Consider the following 16,178-nt stretch of genomic DNA (forward strand, 5'->3'; position numbering starts at 1 on the left):
GCCAGTTTCTTTGTAGCGCTTGATGGTTTTTCTGACTGCACTTGGGGACACTTTCAAAGTTTTCCCAATTTTTTGGACTGACTGACCTTCATTTCCTAAAGTAAAGATGGTTTTTCTTTACTTAGCTGCTTTTTTCTTGCCATAATACAAATTCTAACAGTCTATTCAGTAGGACTATCAGCTGTGTATCCACCTGACTTCTCCACAACGCAACTGATGGTCCCAACCCTATTTATAAGGCAAGAAATCCCACTTATTAAACCTGACAGGGCACACCTGTGAATTGGAAACCATTTCAGGTGACTACCTTTTGAAGCTCATCAAGAGAATGCCAAGAGTGTGCAAAGCAGTAATCAAAGCAAAAGGTGGCTACTTTGAAGAACCTAGAATATGACATATTTTCAGTTGTTTCACACATTTTTGTTATGTATATAATTCCACATGTGTTAATTCATAGTTTTGATGCCTTCAGTGTGAATCTACAATTTTCATAGTCATGAAAATAAAGAAAACTCTTTGAATGAGAAGGTGTGTCCAAACTTTTGGCCTGTACTGTATATGACTTAACATAGGTTTCGAAGGCCAAAACGTGGTCATGGGTCTATGATACCTTTGCACTTCGTTCTGGCATCTTGGATTTTCTGCATCTATTGGGGCTGTGGTTCTGCTTACATTAACATCAGATGAATGAAGGACACGACTCAAATGTCGCAAAACCTGGATCAGACCTTGAAAGGGGAAATAAATAGCCGTAGAACATTTGCTGTCAACCCATCTTTTATTTCTGTGTTTTGTACTTTTTTTTTTTTAATGGAAGGATTAACCCTGCACATAGAAAAATAGAAAAAAAAAGTCCCACGTTTTCATCCGTGTAGACCTGCCGATGGCACGAAAAGGAAGGAAAGCTTACAACTGAAATAAAACAACGCAAGGACGAGCGGATGGCGCCACATCACCGTGTGAGACACAACCAATGGTTTAGTGTACACGCGTTTCAGTCCAGTGCTAAGCTGCATACTTGGATGGAATAGCAAATACTGGTGATATATTGGGTGTATGGGCAGCGGCACGTTGCCTGGCAGTACCATGGTATATACCGCCTTAGCGTGCAGTTAGACCAGCTTATATCAGAACGTTTCCAGAGCGATACATTCAAAATAACGTTAAAACTTGCAGGACAATAGAGTCAATGGGTTTGACGAGACATTGTGCCTTCTTCTTCTGCTGCTGCTGTCCAGACATGGCGTACAGTCTGCATATGTAAAACTAGAGAGATAAAGCTTGTCCTTTCCTGTACACGTTCTGGGTTCATGATTGGGTTAGGCCTGGGCTTGTCATCTCTGTGGTGGGGCTGGCAAGACATTCGCTGGATTTGAGGCTTGCGAGGGACTTGTAACTGGCAACAGAGGTGAGGGATCCACAGAGGCCAAGCAATGAAGGGGTTTCTTCTTTACCTGGCCAGATACAAAGTGCACATGTTAAGTTCACCAATGTCTGGTATCAGGTTCCCTGCTCCTTCCACCTTGAGCCAAAGTTTGGCACATCACTCATTATTTTAAAGGGCACGTCCACTTTTGCAAACTGTTTTGTTCCTTCAATGCATCTAATAAAGCAGCTTGTCAAATAAGATTCATTACAAATCTACAGTTTGGTGTCAACAGCTTCTATCTGTATCTGTGTGTCTCTATGGTAACAGACTACAAAGTCTGTGTAGTCGGAACATCCAGTCACCTCTCCCTTCCATTTGCCCCCTGTAACCTACCAAACACTAGCAAGTAAGTAGAAGGCAGAAGGGAGTATGACTGCAGGATCACACACGGCTCGTAGGCAGCCTTTTACCAGGGAGACACAGGAGCTGCAGACGGTAGGGAATCTGTAATCAAGACTATTTACAAAATTGTCTAAAGGGTTTGTGCTACGTTTTAAGACCGATCCCCTCTGTATAGTTATCCTTTTTATAGGGGGCAACTAACTGATCGGCGGGGGCTCCGACCACTAGGATTCCTACCAAACCCATGAACGTGAGTCTAATTTCCCCCCATCCTAATGGGGTGATAGGCCGCACATGTGCCCTACTACTGGATCCATTCTCTATGGGACCGATGGAAATAGCTGAGCGCTGTACTTGACAGGTGCAGAGGGCGCATGTGCGGTCTGTCACGCCCTCAGGATGGCGGGAATGTGACCCCAGTGCATGGGATTCATGGGGGTCCACTCCTAGAGGTCAGACCCCCTACCGATCAGTTAGTTATCCCCTATCCTGTGGATAGTGGAAAACTTAATAACTTGGCACAACCCCTTTTTCCCAGACTTTTTAACTGATGACCTATCCTCTGGATAGGTCATCAGTATCTGATCATAGGGGCCCGAAACCTGAGACTCCCCCTGATTAACCGTGAGAAGGCACTGGTACTCGCAGTAGCGCCATGTCCTCCTCTCCGCTTTCCCTAGGAGGCCATGTGATGTCACGTTCATCAGTCACATGACCTAGGCGCAGCTCAACGCCATTGGAGTGAATGGGGCTGAGTTGCGATACCAAGCACAGCCACTATACAATGTATGGCGCTGTGCTCGGTGATATGAGAGAAGAACACGGTGCTACTGCGGCCGCCAGTGCCTTCTCAAACAGCTGATCGGTGGTGGTCCCCGATGTCGGATTCCACCGATCAGTTAAACATTTTCAGAAAACCCCTTCAATTTCCCACCTTTGGAGCAATAAAATAAAATTGGTTGGACAAGAATGGACATACCCTTTGAGATAAATAGGCCTGTGTCGGCAGGAAGAGTTAAATCTCATTTAAGGCCAGAGAGTTAAGTAGGATTTGGGGTGAGGTAGGGGTTATATGAAGAAGGGGGGGGGGGGGGGGCTCCTTTTTACAGTCTGCAGGCTCTTACATTACAGCTGGTGTAGTAATAAGGCTATACTATGCTACGCTAAAGATCCCAAAATTAAGAAATGATTTACCTCCACTTGAGCGGGAGCTGTCGTGTTTTCCATTTCCGTCCTGTGAATGCCCGGGGTCAAATGAAATCTGAGACAGACTGGCATCGGTAGATAAGTGCCCAAAGCGATGGTAAGTTTTACTGTAAAATAAGAACGTGGCGAGACATTGAATGTAAGGCCATGTCTAGGCGAACATCAGGTTTCATATAAGAGGATCTCCCCCCCCCATGGTCAAATTATTAAAGTTGGATGATAATACGAGGCGATGGGTCTGATGAAGAAGGGAGACCCCCTTTAAAATGCGTTACCCTGTTCCTTGTATTACTTGTTTTTTTTTAATAAACTTTAGTCCGTCCAGTGAGCATCCTGATTCCGTTTTGTTTTAACATTGTAACTTCATCAATATGGGGTTGTCACTCACATAACACCCTGACAGCCACGGCCTGAGGAGGGCAGAAATGTATTCACTGCCTTCGTCATCTCCTGACGTTCCCTGCCAGCAGCACCCACATCCGGCTTCTCGCGCCTACCTTTAAGGGTGCACTCCTACGCTGCGGATTTTGTTGCAGAAATCAGGTCCGTTCATCTGAATGCATCTTGCAGAAGTCCATGGGCTTGCCGCCCCATTCAAATGAATGGAAACTGATTCTCAGTCGCGGAAAGTTCTGCACTAAAATCCGGATGCGCATGAGTGCACCCTAACAGACAAGTTCAGTCGCGACATAAAATATGGCATCCTCTGACACCCGTGGAATTTTTTTAATTCTATGTAGACTCCAAATTTGCGTAACGGAATGCGGACCCATTCATTTCAATGGCCCTGCAAAAAATGCGGACAGCACTCAGTGTGCTGCCCGCATCCGTTGTTCCATTCCGTTATGCAGATCCACAAAAAAATAGAGCTTGTCCTACTATTGTCTGCAAAATGCGGTCTGTGGTCCCATTGTAGTCAATGGGTCCGCAAAAATGCGGAAGACATGCTGAAAGCATCAATATGTCATCCACATGTCATCCGCAATGGCGGATCTGTTTCCAGAAAATAGAAAAACTTTTTTTTTTTAGACCCTATAAACATATATTCCACCTTCTGTTTTTTTATGTGCAAAATCGGAATGGATGCGGATGTACAACTGGTAAAAATGGAAGGTTTTTGCGGAAACACGGATCAACAAAAAAACTGAACGAAAATTTGGAAAAGAAAAATACTGACGTGTGAATGGACCCTTAGAAGTACAGCCCTCTCCTCCGTAATGAAGAAAAACTCCCTACATTAACATAGGCCGAGATTGTGCCTACCTCCACAGCAACAGAGATCAATGAAGAGTGGTAAACTCAAAGCCAATATACAATTCCATATGAATACAATGTACATACAACGATTATGACTTAGGGTACTTTCACACTTGCGTTGTTTGATTCCGGCAGGCAGTTCCGTTGCCTGAACTGACTGCCTGATCAGGCAAACTGTATGCAAACGGATGTCATTTTTTCTGACTGATCAGGCATTTTTCTGACTGATCAGGATCCTGATCAGTCAGAAAAATGCCTGATCAGTCAGAAAAATGCATTGCAATACCGGATCCGTTTTTCCGGTGTCATCAGGCAAAACGGATCCGTTTTTTTTTTTTTTTTTCATTTTTAAAGGTCTGCGCATGCGCAGACCGGAAGGACGGATCCGGCATTCCGGTATTTTGAATGCCGGATCCGGCACTAATACATTCCTATGGAAAAAAATGCCGGATCTGGCATTCAGGCAAGTCTTCAGTTTTTTTCGCCGGAGATAAAACCGTAGCATGCTACGGTTTTCTCTTTTGCCTGATCAGTCAAAACGACTGAACTGAAGACATCCTAATACAAACTGAACGGATTACTCTCCATTCAGAATGCATAGGGATATGCCTGATCAGTTATTTTCCGGTATAGAGCCCCTGTGACGGAACTCTATGCCGGAAAAGAAAAACGCAAGTGTGAAAGTACCCTTATGGTACGTCACGTCTTCTTCTCTGTTCATGTCCAAAGCTAAATTCACAATTCTGCTGGTTTCCTGTTGGAGGTCAGATGTCTGACAACAGGTACAAAACTGCTGTCTGTTTCTAGGGGCAACCGGCAGAATTGTGAAAACAGCAAAATCCTTATATACGTGAAAGGAAATAAAACATCCCACCAAATCTATTGTCTATGGGTCCCAGCATCCAGTACCGGGCAGGCTGGGGTAGAACCTTTGTGATCCTTTCCCTTCCTTGGAAATAAGTGCCACTAGGGATGTCGAACTGACGATACACAGAAGAATGAAAGCTAATAAACCCGCTTAAATATCAAGGCCATTTTTCCTTCCCACATTCCAAGAGCCAAAACTTTTTAAAATTTTCCTTTCACAGAGCCTCATGGGGGCTTCTACTTTGCAGGACAAATATTTTTTAATGGCACCATTTAATTTACCTTGTCTTGTCTTGGAAAAATGGGAAAAAATTTTTTTGTGGGGTGAAGCTGAACTTTCCCCCCCAATTCGACTAAGATAGTTTGGCATTCACTGTGTGCTAAAAATGACATGACATCCTTATTCTGTGGGTCAATTTGATCATTATGGCGATACCACAAGTTGACCAAAAATGGTGAATTAGTGTACACTGTGTAGGAAAAATATATTTTTTATATTTAAATAGTTCAGACATTTTTGGATGCAGTGATACCTGTTTATTTTTTATCTTTTATTTATTTATTTTTTATTTATTTATTTTTATATGTAAAATTGAGAAAGGTGGGTGATTTTAGTTTGTAATATTTTTTTATTTATTTATTTTTTACACAAAAACTTTTAACCCCCTTAGGCCTCTTTCACACCAGGGTTACATAGCAACATAAATCAATATAATGCTATGCAACCCCGGCAGTGCTGAAAGGGCAGGACGGGTCTGGAGCGTGAAACTCACTCGTCTGAAAGGGGCCTTAGGGGGCCAGAACCTGCAATCTTCTGATTGCTTGTCCCATAGACCATAATAGAGAATCATTGTGGTCTATGAGATTCTGATGCTTTGCCTGCTGAGCTGTGCCTCGAGCACGGCTTTACAGGCAGTTTACCATGACAGGCCTGGGAACCTGCAGTAGGCCTCAGGCTATCATGATAACTGATCGGAGTCCTGCAATTTCACTGTGAGGGTTCAGAGTGAAAGGCAAAGGGAGCTGCATCCCTCTGCTTAACCTAACAGATGCCGCGATCGCTATTGAATGTGGCATCTGAGGGCTTAAATGACTGGGTTTGGAGTCATCGATCCTGGTCATTGCGGACGGGTGCCGGCTGTATTATACAGTTGGCACCCGCCATGTATGGAGTGGGCTCAGCACGGCAGCCCGCTCCATACAAGCCCTAATCCATAATGATGTACATGTATGTGATTATGCGTGAAGGGGTTGATGGGTATACTGTGTGTCCCAACTTTCCCCTGACAACAGAGGAAAGAAGGATCAAGCTGTTGGATTTCAACATGTCCCATCTTTCTGTTCTCAGGTAATCTGGCGCCAGAGTTGTCAAGCAGCGGCTTACTACCCTTCCCCCATTCAGAACACATAGATGCTCGGTAAAGCCAAGCATGCATGTGTACAGAGGGTTTGGGAGAACTAAGTGTCTCAGCATGCTATCTCAACAGTTGACCATACGATTTAGGCCTCCTTGACATGTCATGCCGGTTTGCATACGTGTGATTTCCACTCACATGCCCATTGACTTTAATGTGTGTCTACAGATCGTGGGTCGGTGGTGACACCACGGAAGCATGATTACGGATCCCTCATGGACACAACATGGATGCCGTCCGTGGTTTACACGGATCATTGCTAAAAGATGCCCTGGAATTTAATTTTCAGCCTAGCAGTGTACCGGAACACGGATTCTTCATGCACATTTTCACATCTGAACCACCGACCATCTTGCCGCGGGTGTCATCATGGACACGGACGTATGGAAGAGGTCCTACTTGAAGGGGAAATCATCTACTGATACAGTGATCATTTCAACTGAGTTCTGCAGCATTCAGAGTTTTACTTTAATTACATGTTCTTACAATAAAAGAACAATTTTCCAGGACTCCAAAATCTCACTTTATCTGTCTGATGATGTCTGGTAATGTCAAAATATTACACTTAGAAAAGGAAGACAAAATATACACGTTCTCTGCTGGTATTTAATGGCTCGTGATCAAGTCTGCTAGAGGATGCCGACATACGAGGCCTTGTGCCGCTTCTGATTGGCGCTGAGGACCCAGTAATTAAAGTATAATGAAAAACAAGCATGTGCCATCAGCTTTCAGCCCCCACTGAGCAGAGGATTGTGGGTAGTTTAGTCAGAGAAGATAAATATGATGAGGATACTGTCATAAGCAATGATCCTAGCATCAGCACCTCAGCACATAGTCCACGAGTCCTCCCAAATATAAGAAGTGTAAGATATCTCCTTCTGTTTGACCTATTTTTAAGCCTGATTTTCATGTATGACCATGCTGTTCTGAAAACAGCGCCACAATTGTCCACAGGTTGTGTGTGGTATTGCAGCTCAGCTGCAATACTAGAGGTAGCCCAAGGACAAATGTAGCGCTGTTTCTGGATGTCGTCTTACAGACTCCATCACAAATATGGTTTTTAGCCATGCTGTTTGCTAAGCAGGTGACACGCCCGGATCTCCTCCCTCTTGCAGAGATCCAGAGGTGTCACTAACACTCAGTGGACAACCTGCCAGGGAAAACTATATGGTGGTCAGGACCTTTATGTGTATTGCAGAATGCTTGGTAGGTGGTTATGTAACACACAGAGATGCTGCTGTAGCACCTTATTCCTGTGTGACTGTACAGAACAGCAGGGCGCCCAGCCCATAGTCAGGATGGCTAGTAGGGGGCAGAGGAGCTGTGTACAGAGAAGAAGTATGCAGAGAAGCTGTGTGTGAATAGGCAGAGTTCAGAGATGCAGTGTGCAGAGAAGAAGTATACAGAGGAGTTGTGTCCAAAGAAGCAGTGTGCAGAGAAGCCGTGTACAGAGAAGCAGTGTGTGAAGAGGCAGAATTCAGAGAAGCAGTGTGTAGAAAACTAGCGTGCAAAAAAGCAGAGTGCAGAGAAGCACAGTGTAGAAAAGCAGTGTGCAGAGAAGCAGTGTCCAGAAAAGCAGTGCGCAGAGAAGCAGCATGTACAGAAGTATTGTTTAGAGAAGCAGTGTGTAGAGAAAAGGAGCTGTGTACAGTAAAGCAGTGTGTGAAGAGGCAGAGTTCAGAGATGCAGTGTACAGAGAAGCAGTTTGTAGAGAAGTAGGGTGCAGAAAAGCAGAGTGCAAAGAAGCAGTGTACAAAGGAGCTGTGTACAGAGAAGCAGAGTGCAGAGTAGCTGTGTACAGAAAAGCAGTGCGCAGAGAAGCAGTATGTAGAGAAGCAGTCTGCAGAGCAGTGTGTAGAGAGGCAGTGTGCAAAGAACCAGTGCGCAAAGAAGCAGTGTGTAAAGAAGCAGTGTGTAGTGAAGCAGTGTGTAGAGAAGCGGTGTGTAGTGAAGCGGTGTGTAGTGAAGCAGTGTGTAGTGAAGCGGTGTGTAGAGAAGCAGTGTGCAGAGAAGCAGTGTGCAGAGAAGCAGTGTGCAGAGAAGCAGTGTGTAGATAAGTAGTGTGCAGAGAAGCAGAGTGTAGAGAAGTAGTGTGTAGAGAAGCAGAGTGCAGAGAAGCAGTGTGCAGAGAAGCAGTGTGCAGAGAAGCAGTGTGTAGATAAGTAGTGTGTAGAGAAGCAGTGTGCAGAGAAGCAGAGTGCAGAGAAGCAGTGTGCAGAGAAGCAGTGTGCAGAGAAGCAGAGTGCAGAGAAGCAGAGTGCGGAGAGGCAGAAAGTAGAGAAGCATAGTGTAGAAAAGCAGTCTGCAGAGAAGTAGTTTGTAGAGAAGCATCGTGCAGAGAAGCAGAATGCCGAGAAGCAGTGTGTAGAGAAGCAGTGTCCAGAAAAGCAGTGTGCAGAGAAGCAGCATGTACAGAAGTATTGTGTAGAGAAGCAAGATATAGAGAAGCAGTGTGCAGAGCAGCTGTGTACAAAGAAGCAGTGTCCAGAGGAGCTGTGTACATAGAAGCAGTGTCCAGAGGAGCTGTGTACATAGAAGCAGTGTGCAAAGATGCAGCATGTAGAAAAGCAGTGTGTAAAGAAGCAGTGCACAGAGAAGCAGTGTGCAGAGAAGCAGTGTGCAGAGAAGCAGTGTACAGAGAAGCAGAGTGCAGAGTAGCTGTGTACAGAAAAGCAGTGCGCAGAGAAGCAGTATGTAGAGAAGCAGCGTGTAGAAAAGCAGTGCGCAGAGAAGCAGTATGTAGAGAAGCAGTCTGCAGAGCAGTGTGTAGAGAGGCAGTGCGCAAAGAAGCAGTGTGTAAAGAAGCAGTGTGTAGTGAACCAGTGTGTAGAGAAGCGGTGTGTAGTGAAGCAGTGTGTAGAGAAGCAGTGTGCAGAGAAGCGGTGTGTAGTGAAGCAGTGTGTAGAGAAGCGGTGTGTAGTGAAGCAGTGTGTAGAGAAGCGTTGTGTAGAGAAGCGGTGTGTAGTGAAGCGGTGTGTAGAGAAGCAGTGTGCAGAGAAGCAGCGTGTAGAGAAGCAGCGTGTAGAAAAGCAGTGTGCAGAGAGGCAGTATGTAGAGAAGCAGTCTGCAGAGCAGTGTGTAGAGAGGCAGTGCGCAAAGAAGCAGTGTGTAGTGAAGCAGTGTGTAGAGAAGCAGAGTGCGGAGAGGCAGAAAGTAGAGAAGCATAGTGTAGAAAAGCAGTCTGCAAAAAAGTAGTTTGCAGAGAAGCAGTGTGCAGAGAAGCAGTGTGCAGAGAAACAGTGTGCAGAGAAGCAGTGTACAAAGGAGCTGTGTACAGAGAAGCAGTGCGCAGAGAAGCAGTATGTAGAGAAGCAGTCTGCAGAGCAGTGTGTAGAGAGGCAGTGCGCAAAGAAGCAGTGTGTAGTGAAGCAGTGTGTAGAGAAGCGGTGTGCAGAGAAGCAGTGTGTAGAGAAGCAGTGTGCAGAGAAGCAGTGTGTAGATAAGTAGTGTGCAGAGAAGCAGTGTGCAGAGAAGCAGTGTGTAGATAAGTAGTGTGCTGAGAAGCAGTGTGCAGAGAAGCAGTGTGCAGAGAAGCAGAGTGCAGAGAAGCAGAGTGCGGAGAGGCAGAAAGTAGAGAAGCATAGTGTAGAAAAGCAGTCTGCAGAGAAGTAATTTGTAGAGAAGCATCGTGCAGAGAAGCAGAATGCAGAGAAGCAGTGTGTAGAGAAGCAGTGTCCAGAAAAGCAGTGTGCAGAGAAGCAGCATGTACAGAAGTATTGTGTAGAGAAGCAATGTATAGAGAAGCAGTGTGCAGAGCAGCTGTGTACAAAGAAGCAGTGTCCAGAGGAGCTGTGTACATAGAAGCAGTGTGTAGAAAAGCAGTGTGCAAAGATGCAGCATGTAGAAAAGCAGTGTGTAAAGAAGCAGTGCACAGAGAAGCAGTGCACAGATAAGCAGTGCGCAGATAAGCAGTGTGCAGAGAATCAGTGTGCAGAAAAGCAGTGTGCAGAGAAGCAGTGCGCAGAGAAACAGTGTGCAGAGAAGCAGTGTGCAGAGAAACAGTGTGCAGAGAAGCAGTGTACAAAGGAGCTGTGTACAGAGAAGCAGAGTGCAGAGTAGCTGTGTACAGAAAAGCAGTGCGCAGAGAAGCAGTATGTAGAGAAGCAGTCTGCAGAGCAGTGTGTAGAGAGGCAGTGCGCAAAGAAGCAGTGTGTAGTAAAGCAGTGTGTAGAGAAGCGGTGTGTAGTGAAGCAGTGTGTAGAGAAGCGGTGTGTAGAGAAGCGGTGTGTAGTGAAGCGGTGTGTAGTGAAGCAGTGTGTAGAGAAGCAGTGTGCAGAGAAGCAGCGTGTAGAGAAGCAGCGTGTAGAAAAGCAGTGTGCAGAGAGGCAGTATGTAGAGAAGCAGTCTGCAGAGCAGTGTGTAGAGAGGCAGTGCGCAAAGAAGCAGTCTGCAGAGCAGTGTGTAGAGAGGCAGTGCGCAAAGAAGCAGTGTGTAGTGAAGCAGTGTGTAGAGAAGCGGTGTGTAGAGAAGCAGTGTGTAGAGAAGCAGTGTGTAGAGAAGCGGTGTGTAGTGAAGCGGTGTGCAGAGAAGCAGTGTGCAGAGAAGCAGTGTGCAGAGAAGCAGTGTGTAGATAAGCAGTGTGCAGAGAAGCAGTGCGTAGAGAAGCAGTGCGTAGAGAAGCAGTGCGCAGAGAAGCAGCGTGTAGAGAAGCAGCGTGTAGAAAAGCAGTGTGTAGAAAAGCAGTGTGTAGAGAAGCAGTGCGCAGAGAAGCAGTGCGCAGAAAAGCAGTGCGCAGAGAAGCAGTGTGCAGAGAAGCAGTGTGAATAGAAGCAGTGCACAGAGAAGCAGCGTGTAGAGAAGCAGTGTGTAGAAAAGCAGTGTGAAGAGAAGCAGTGTGTATAGAAGCAGTGTGCAGAGAAGCAGTGTACAGAGAAGCAGTGTGAAGAGAAGCAGTGTGTATAGAAGTAGTGTGCAGAGAAGCAGTGCGTAGAGAAGCAGTGCACAGAGAAGCAGCATGTAGAGAAGCAGTGTGTAGAAAAGCAGTGCGTAGAGAAGCAGTGCGCAGAGAAGCAGTGTGCACAGAAGCAGTGTGCAGAGAAGCAGTGTGTATAGAAGCAGTGTGCAGAGAAGCAGTGCGTAGAGAAGCAGTGCACAGAGAAGCAGCATGTAGAGAAGCAGTGTGTAGAAAAGCAGTGTGTAGAAAAGCAGTGCGTAGAGAAGCAGTGCGCAGAGAAGCAGTGTGCAGAGAAGCAGTGTGAATAGAAGCAGTGCACAGAGAAGCAGCGTGTAGAGAAGCAGTGTGTAGAAAAGCAGTGTGTAGAAAAGCAGTGTGAAGAGAAGCAGTGTGAAGAGAAGCAGTGTGTAGAGAAGCAGTGCGCAGAGAAGCAGTGTGAAGAGAAGCAGTGCACAGAGAAGCAGTGTGTATAGAAGCAGTGCGCAGAGAAGCAGTGCGCAGAGAAGCAGTGTGAAGAGAAGCAGTGCACAGAGAAGCAGTGTGTAGAGAAGCAGTGCGCAGAGAAGCAGTGTGAAGAGAAGCAGTGCACAGAGAAGCAGTGTGTATAGAAGCAGTGTGTAGAGAGGCACTGCACAGAGAAGCAGTGTGCAGAGAAGCAGTATGCAGAGAAGCAGTGTGTAGAGAAGCAGTGTGCAGAGAAGCACTGCACAGAGAAGCAGTGTGCAGAGAAGCAGTGTGTAGTAAAGCAGTGTGTAGAGAAGCAGTCTGCAGAGAAGCAGTGTGTAGAGAAGCAGAGTGCAGAGAAGCAGTGTGCAGAGAAGCAGTGTGCAGAGAAGCAGTGTGCAGAGAAGCAGTGTGTAGAGAAGCAGTCTGCAGAGAAGCAGTGTGCAGAGAAGCAGTGTGCAGAGAAGCAGTGTGCAGAGAAGCAGTGTGCAGAGAAGCAGTGTGTAGAGAAGCAGTCTGCAGAGAAGCAGTGTGCAGAGAAGCAGTCTGCAGAGAAGCAGAGTGCAGAGAAGCAGTGTGCAGAGAAGCAGTGTGCAGAGAAGCAGTGTGCAGAGAAGCAGTGTGTAGAGAAGCAGTCTGCAGAGAAGCAGTGTGCAGAGAAGCAGTGTGTAGAGAGGCACTGCACAGAGAAGCAGTGTGCAGAGAAGCAGTGTGCAGAGAAGCAGTGCACAGAGAAGCAGTGTGCAGAGAAGCAGTGCACAGAGAAGCAGTCTGCAGAGAAGCAGTCTGCAGAGAAGCAGTGTGCAGAGAAGCAGTGTGTATAGAAGCAGTGTACAGTTCAGCTGTGTAGAGAAACAGTATCCAGGAAAACAGTAGTCCATGAATGTCCACTAAAAGGGTTACATGCAAGTATACAAACGGAAGAACATAGTGTGCAGTAACAAATGCAAAATAAAAAAAAAATATACTGTCAAATGTAATGACCTGTTTACATTTTAATATGCATAAACTGCAAACATAGCCATATTGTGTGAGCAAAGTGGGCACAACCCTGGGCACTGGCTGCTTTCTCGTTCCTGGGCTGTAGGAGGTATTGCAGCTAACCCCATTTACATGAGCTGAAGTGCAATACCAGGCACAGCCTATGGATGAGAGTGGCGCTATTTCTGAAATAAACCCTTCAAACTATGAAATCCATCCAGTCTACAGCTCTGGGAAGATTATCTGGGAGTCAATATGATAATTGCTGCTTTTACCGTACACAGCGGCTTCTCTCATTCCATCAAAATGTTTATGCAGGCGGCAGATGATATTCTTCCCCCAAAAATTTAACATTTTCGCTAATGAATTAGCTGATATTTAAAGCTCGTGGAAATGCCATAAGCGGGTAGGTGTTCAGCTGTCTGCTACGCACTTAACCTTTTCTCAGTTTTTTTTTTCCCAAAGAGAAAAAAATTAATAAAAATTTCCTATATTCTGTCTGCGTGTGCAAAAAAGACAAAATGACTTCATGTTTCTCTGCCCTTTAGACTTAGATTTAAGCTCACGTTGACAGTGCCGGCACTACTGTGTCTTGTATCTGCCATACTGCATGCAGGTTAGCTGTGGACGCGGCCAGCAGAGGGCCCCTGTGCAGTAATGTGTATGGGCCCCCGCTCACCGCTCATCATACAGCACCTCTGATAGCTCTCAGTAATCGTCTAGCTTTATGTAATTCTCTATCCAAGACTAGACTTTTTAACAGACCTCTTCAGAGTGGCTGCACCCACGAGGGGGTCCATACCTAGGTCCCTGCCGATGGATTCCTGCTGAATTGTTCCACGGCCGCCTTTGCAGGGCCTGGATCTCTAGGAAACAACATCCTGTTGACGGGTCTCACGTGGCCACTGCAGGCAATCACTGGACCCATTGACGTACCGTATGGGTGACAGGTCACTGCTGCAGCCAATCGCTGGCCATCAATATGGTGTTGATTTCAAGAGACCCGAGACCTGCGGAGGCGAACGTGGAGCAATGCAGCAGGAATCCAGCGGCGTGGACCAGGTAAGTATGGACCCCAGCGTAAGGTCCAGCACTCTGAAGAGGTCTGTTAAAATTTTTTAGTCTTGAATGATCCCTTTAAAGGGTTTTTTCCAAGACTCTGTCATCAATATCGGATCTGGAAGAAAAAAAACACGGCACTCCAAGTTCTGTTATATGGACGTCTTATTTATTTTGTTTTGTTTTCAATCCATCCGGATAAGGTTATATTTTAGCCACTGGCCAACGTTTCGGCCTAAACCTAGACCTTATTCACGGCCTGGTTTTGTATATGGACAAAAATAAAGAATATCAAAGAAAAAAATCATTTAGAATACATTCACGTAGAATAATGCGTAGTAATTATAAGACGGCACATGATTCCCTAGCGGCGATTATAATGCAATTAGTACACAATAAAGAACATGGTTATTGCATTGTACAGAAATTCACGGAGCGATGCGTGGTTGATGTAGGATAGTAATATCTTATCAGGTAAGTTAATAGGATGTCCCGGGGTAATGGACTTGAAGCCGTCTTATGGACGGAAGCTAGGGAATCATGTGACGTCTTATAATTACTACGCATTATTCTACGTGAATGTATTCTAAAAGATTTTTTCTTTGATATTCTTTATTCTTGTCCATATACAAAACCAGGCCTTGAATAAGGTCTAGTTTAGGCCGAAACGTTGGCCAGTGGCTAAAATATAACCTTAAGCCACCGTGGTCTCCTCAAACAGCTGACCTGATATTGATGATCTATCCCGAGGGTAGGTATTCAATATCAAATTCTCGGACAACCCCTTTAAATCCAGTCTAATAGATGGTAAGAAGCTACTTCTAGTGGGCGGCAGGCCCCTTAACCACTGGGCCCCTGCACTGGTTGCACATATGTCATGTTCCTCCCCGCTTTGTTGCTATTACTATTGATCATTACAATAAAAAATATGCACCATACAAATAATAAAAACTCCCTCCTATAATACCGATATATAGTTCCCAAATAATACTGTGACTGGCTGCAGCGGTTAAGTGACGCCCGTCAAAAGGATGTTAATTCCTAGAGGCCCTGGACCTGCAGAGGCGGTCATGGAGTGATGCAGCCAGAATCTAGCTGCGAGGACCAAGTATGAACCCCACCACGTTTTTTTTTTTTTTATAGTAAACAGGTTACTGGTTTTCTGGATATCAGTTTTCGCAGTCGTGACTCCATGTATTATACTTCCTGTCCGGGCTCTTTAACTTCCTCTGGACTTTTAGCACAGCAGACAGTCTCGTCTAACTCTCTCAGTCAGACCATCCCTGAGGCCAGTGAGAGCCCTCCTGTAGTGACTCAGTTACAGCATCACACATTACACTAATCACCTCAATGCTCTTCTGTGAGCATCTTTACCTAGGCTTATCAAGAGAACAACAGAGTATTCACAGTGTTGTCCCAATTCTACACCTACTATTATCATGAGGATCACTCCGCAGATACCATCTTCCCCTCACACCAGCAGTAAACTGACAATCTATACAGGAGGTCTCATCATTTGTGCTGACTGCTACAGAAGGACAATATTTTATGTCATTTTTATGTGGTACAGTACTGACAAAATGAAAAAGAGAAACAGTCCAAAACATTGTTTTCTATGAATATTGAGTTTACAATAAAATTCCCCTTTCTGACAGAAGTGTCCCCTTAAAGTGTAACCATCATTCTTTTTTATTTATTTTTTTTTCAAAACATTTTATTCCTTTTACACATAACTCTCATTAACCTTATAAGTTAACATATTCCTCTCTTCACTTTCTATTGACTTCACTTTTTTCCAACATGGTCAGTCAAGCCCTGTGCATCCCTTCAAGCATAAACTTGAACAGTTGAAGGCCTTCTGCACTTAAACATTAAGTCTATATGCTCTTCTGATAGTAATTACCATGACAATTTATAATACAGTCACCCCTATCAACGTGAGGGCCATTTTCGCGGCTCACCACCCTTGTCCACACTGGATGCATCAGCTTCCACGTCGCATTCCTTGGACTTGACTGGCTTCTCTGGTGGTCTGTATCGGCCAGGGGGTCTTGATGACAGATGCTGTAGGTCCAGTTGCTGTATCGCCTCTTTTGCCGACGCAAAGGTAGATGTCGTACCATCCGGATGGAATATTTTGAGAACTGCTGGGTATAGGAGTGCAAACCTTGTATGTCTCTCATACAGTTCTGAGCAGATCCCTGAGAACTCTCTTCTCCTCTTTTGTACTTCTATGGAATAGTCGCCGAATATCAGCACTTTCTGGCCTCGTATTTCAAGTGTG

General features: G+C 45.4%; 1 protein-coding gene across 2 annotated transcripts in view; it reads right to left on the bottom strand.

Moving 5' to 3' along the window:
• Window positions 1–577: 577 nt before the first annotated feature.
• The window catches only part of RUNDC3B (RUN domain containing 3B), a 164,598-nt gene continuing 148,997 nt past the window's right edge, over window positions 578–16,178 (bottom strand). Inside the window, exons 10-11 of one of the 2 annotated variants that reach the window (XM_044295043.1) lie at window positions 2,966–3,084; window positions 578–1,454 (exon numbers count right to left, since the gene is read on the bottom strand). In XM_044295043.1, the coding sequence (XP_044150978.1) occupies window positions 1,309–1,454; window positions 2,966–3,084 (265 nt within the window). In that variant the 3' untranslated portion in view covers window positions 578–1,308. The remainder of the gene's footprint in view (window positions 1,455–2,965; window positions 3,085–16,178) is intronic. The other variant, XM_044295044.1, reaches the window with a different exon arrangement.

The sequence above is a fragment of the Bufo gargarizans genome, chromosome 5 (assembly GCF_014858855.1).
Source record: "Bufo gargarizans isolate SCDJY-AF-19 chromosome 5, ASM1485885v1, whole genome shotgun sequence".
NCBI lineage: Eukaryota > Metazoa > Chordata > Amphibia > Anura > Bufonidae > Bufo > Bufo gargarizans.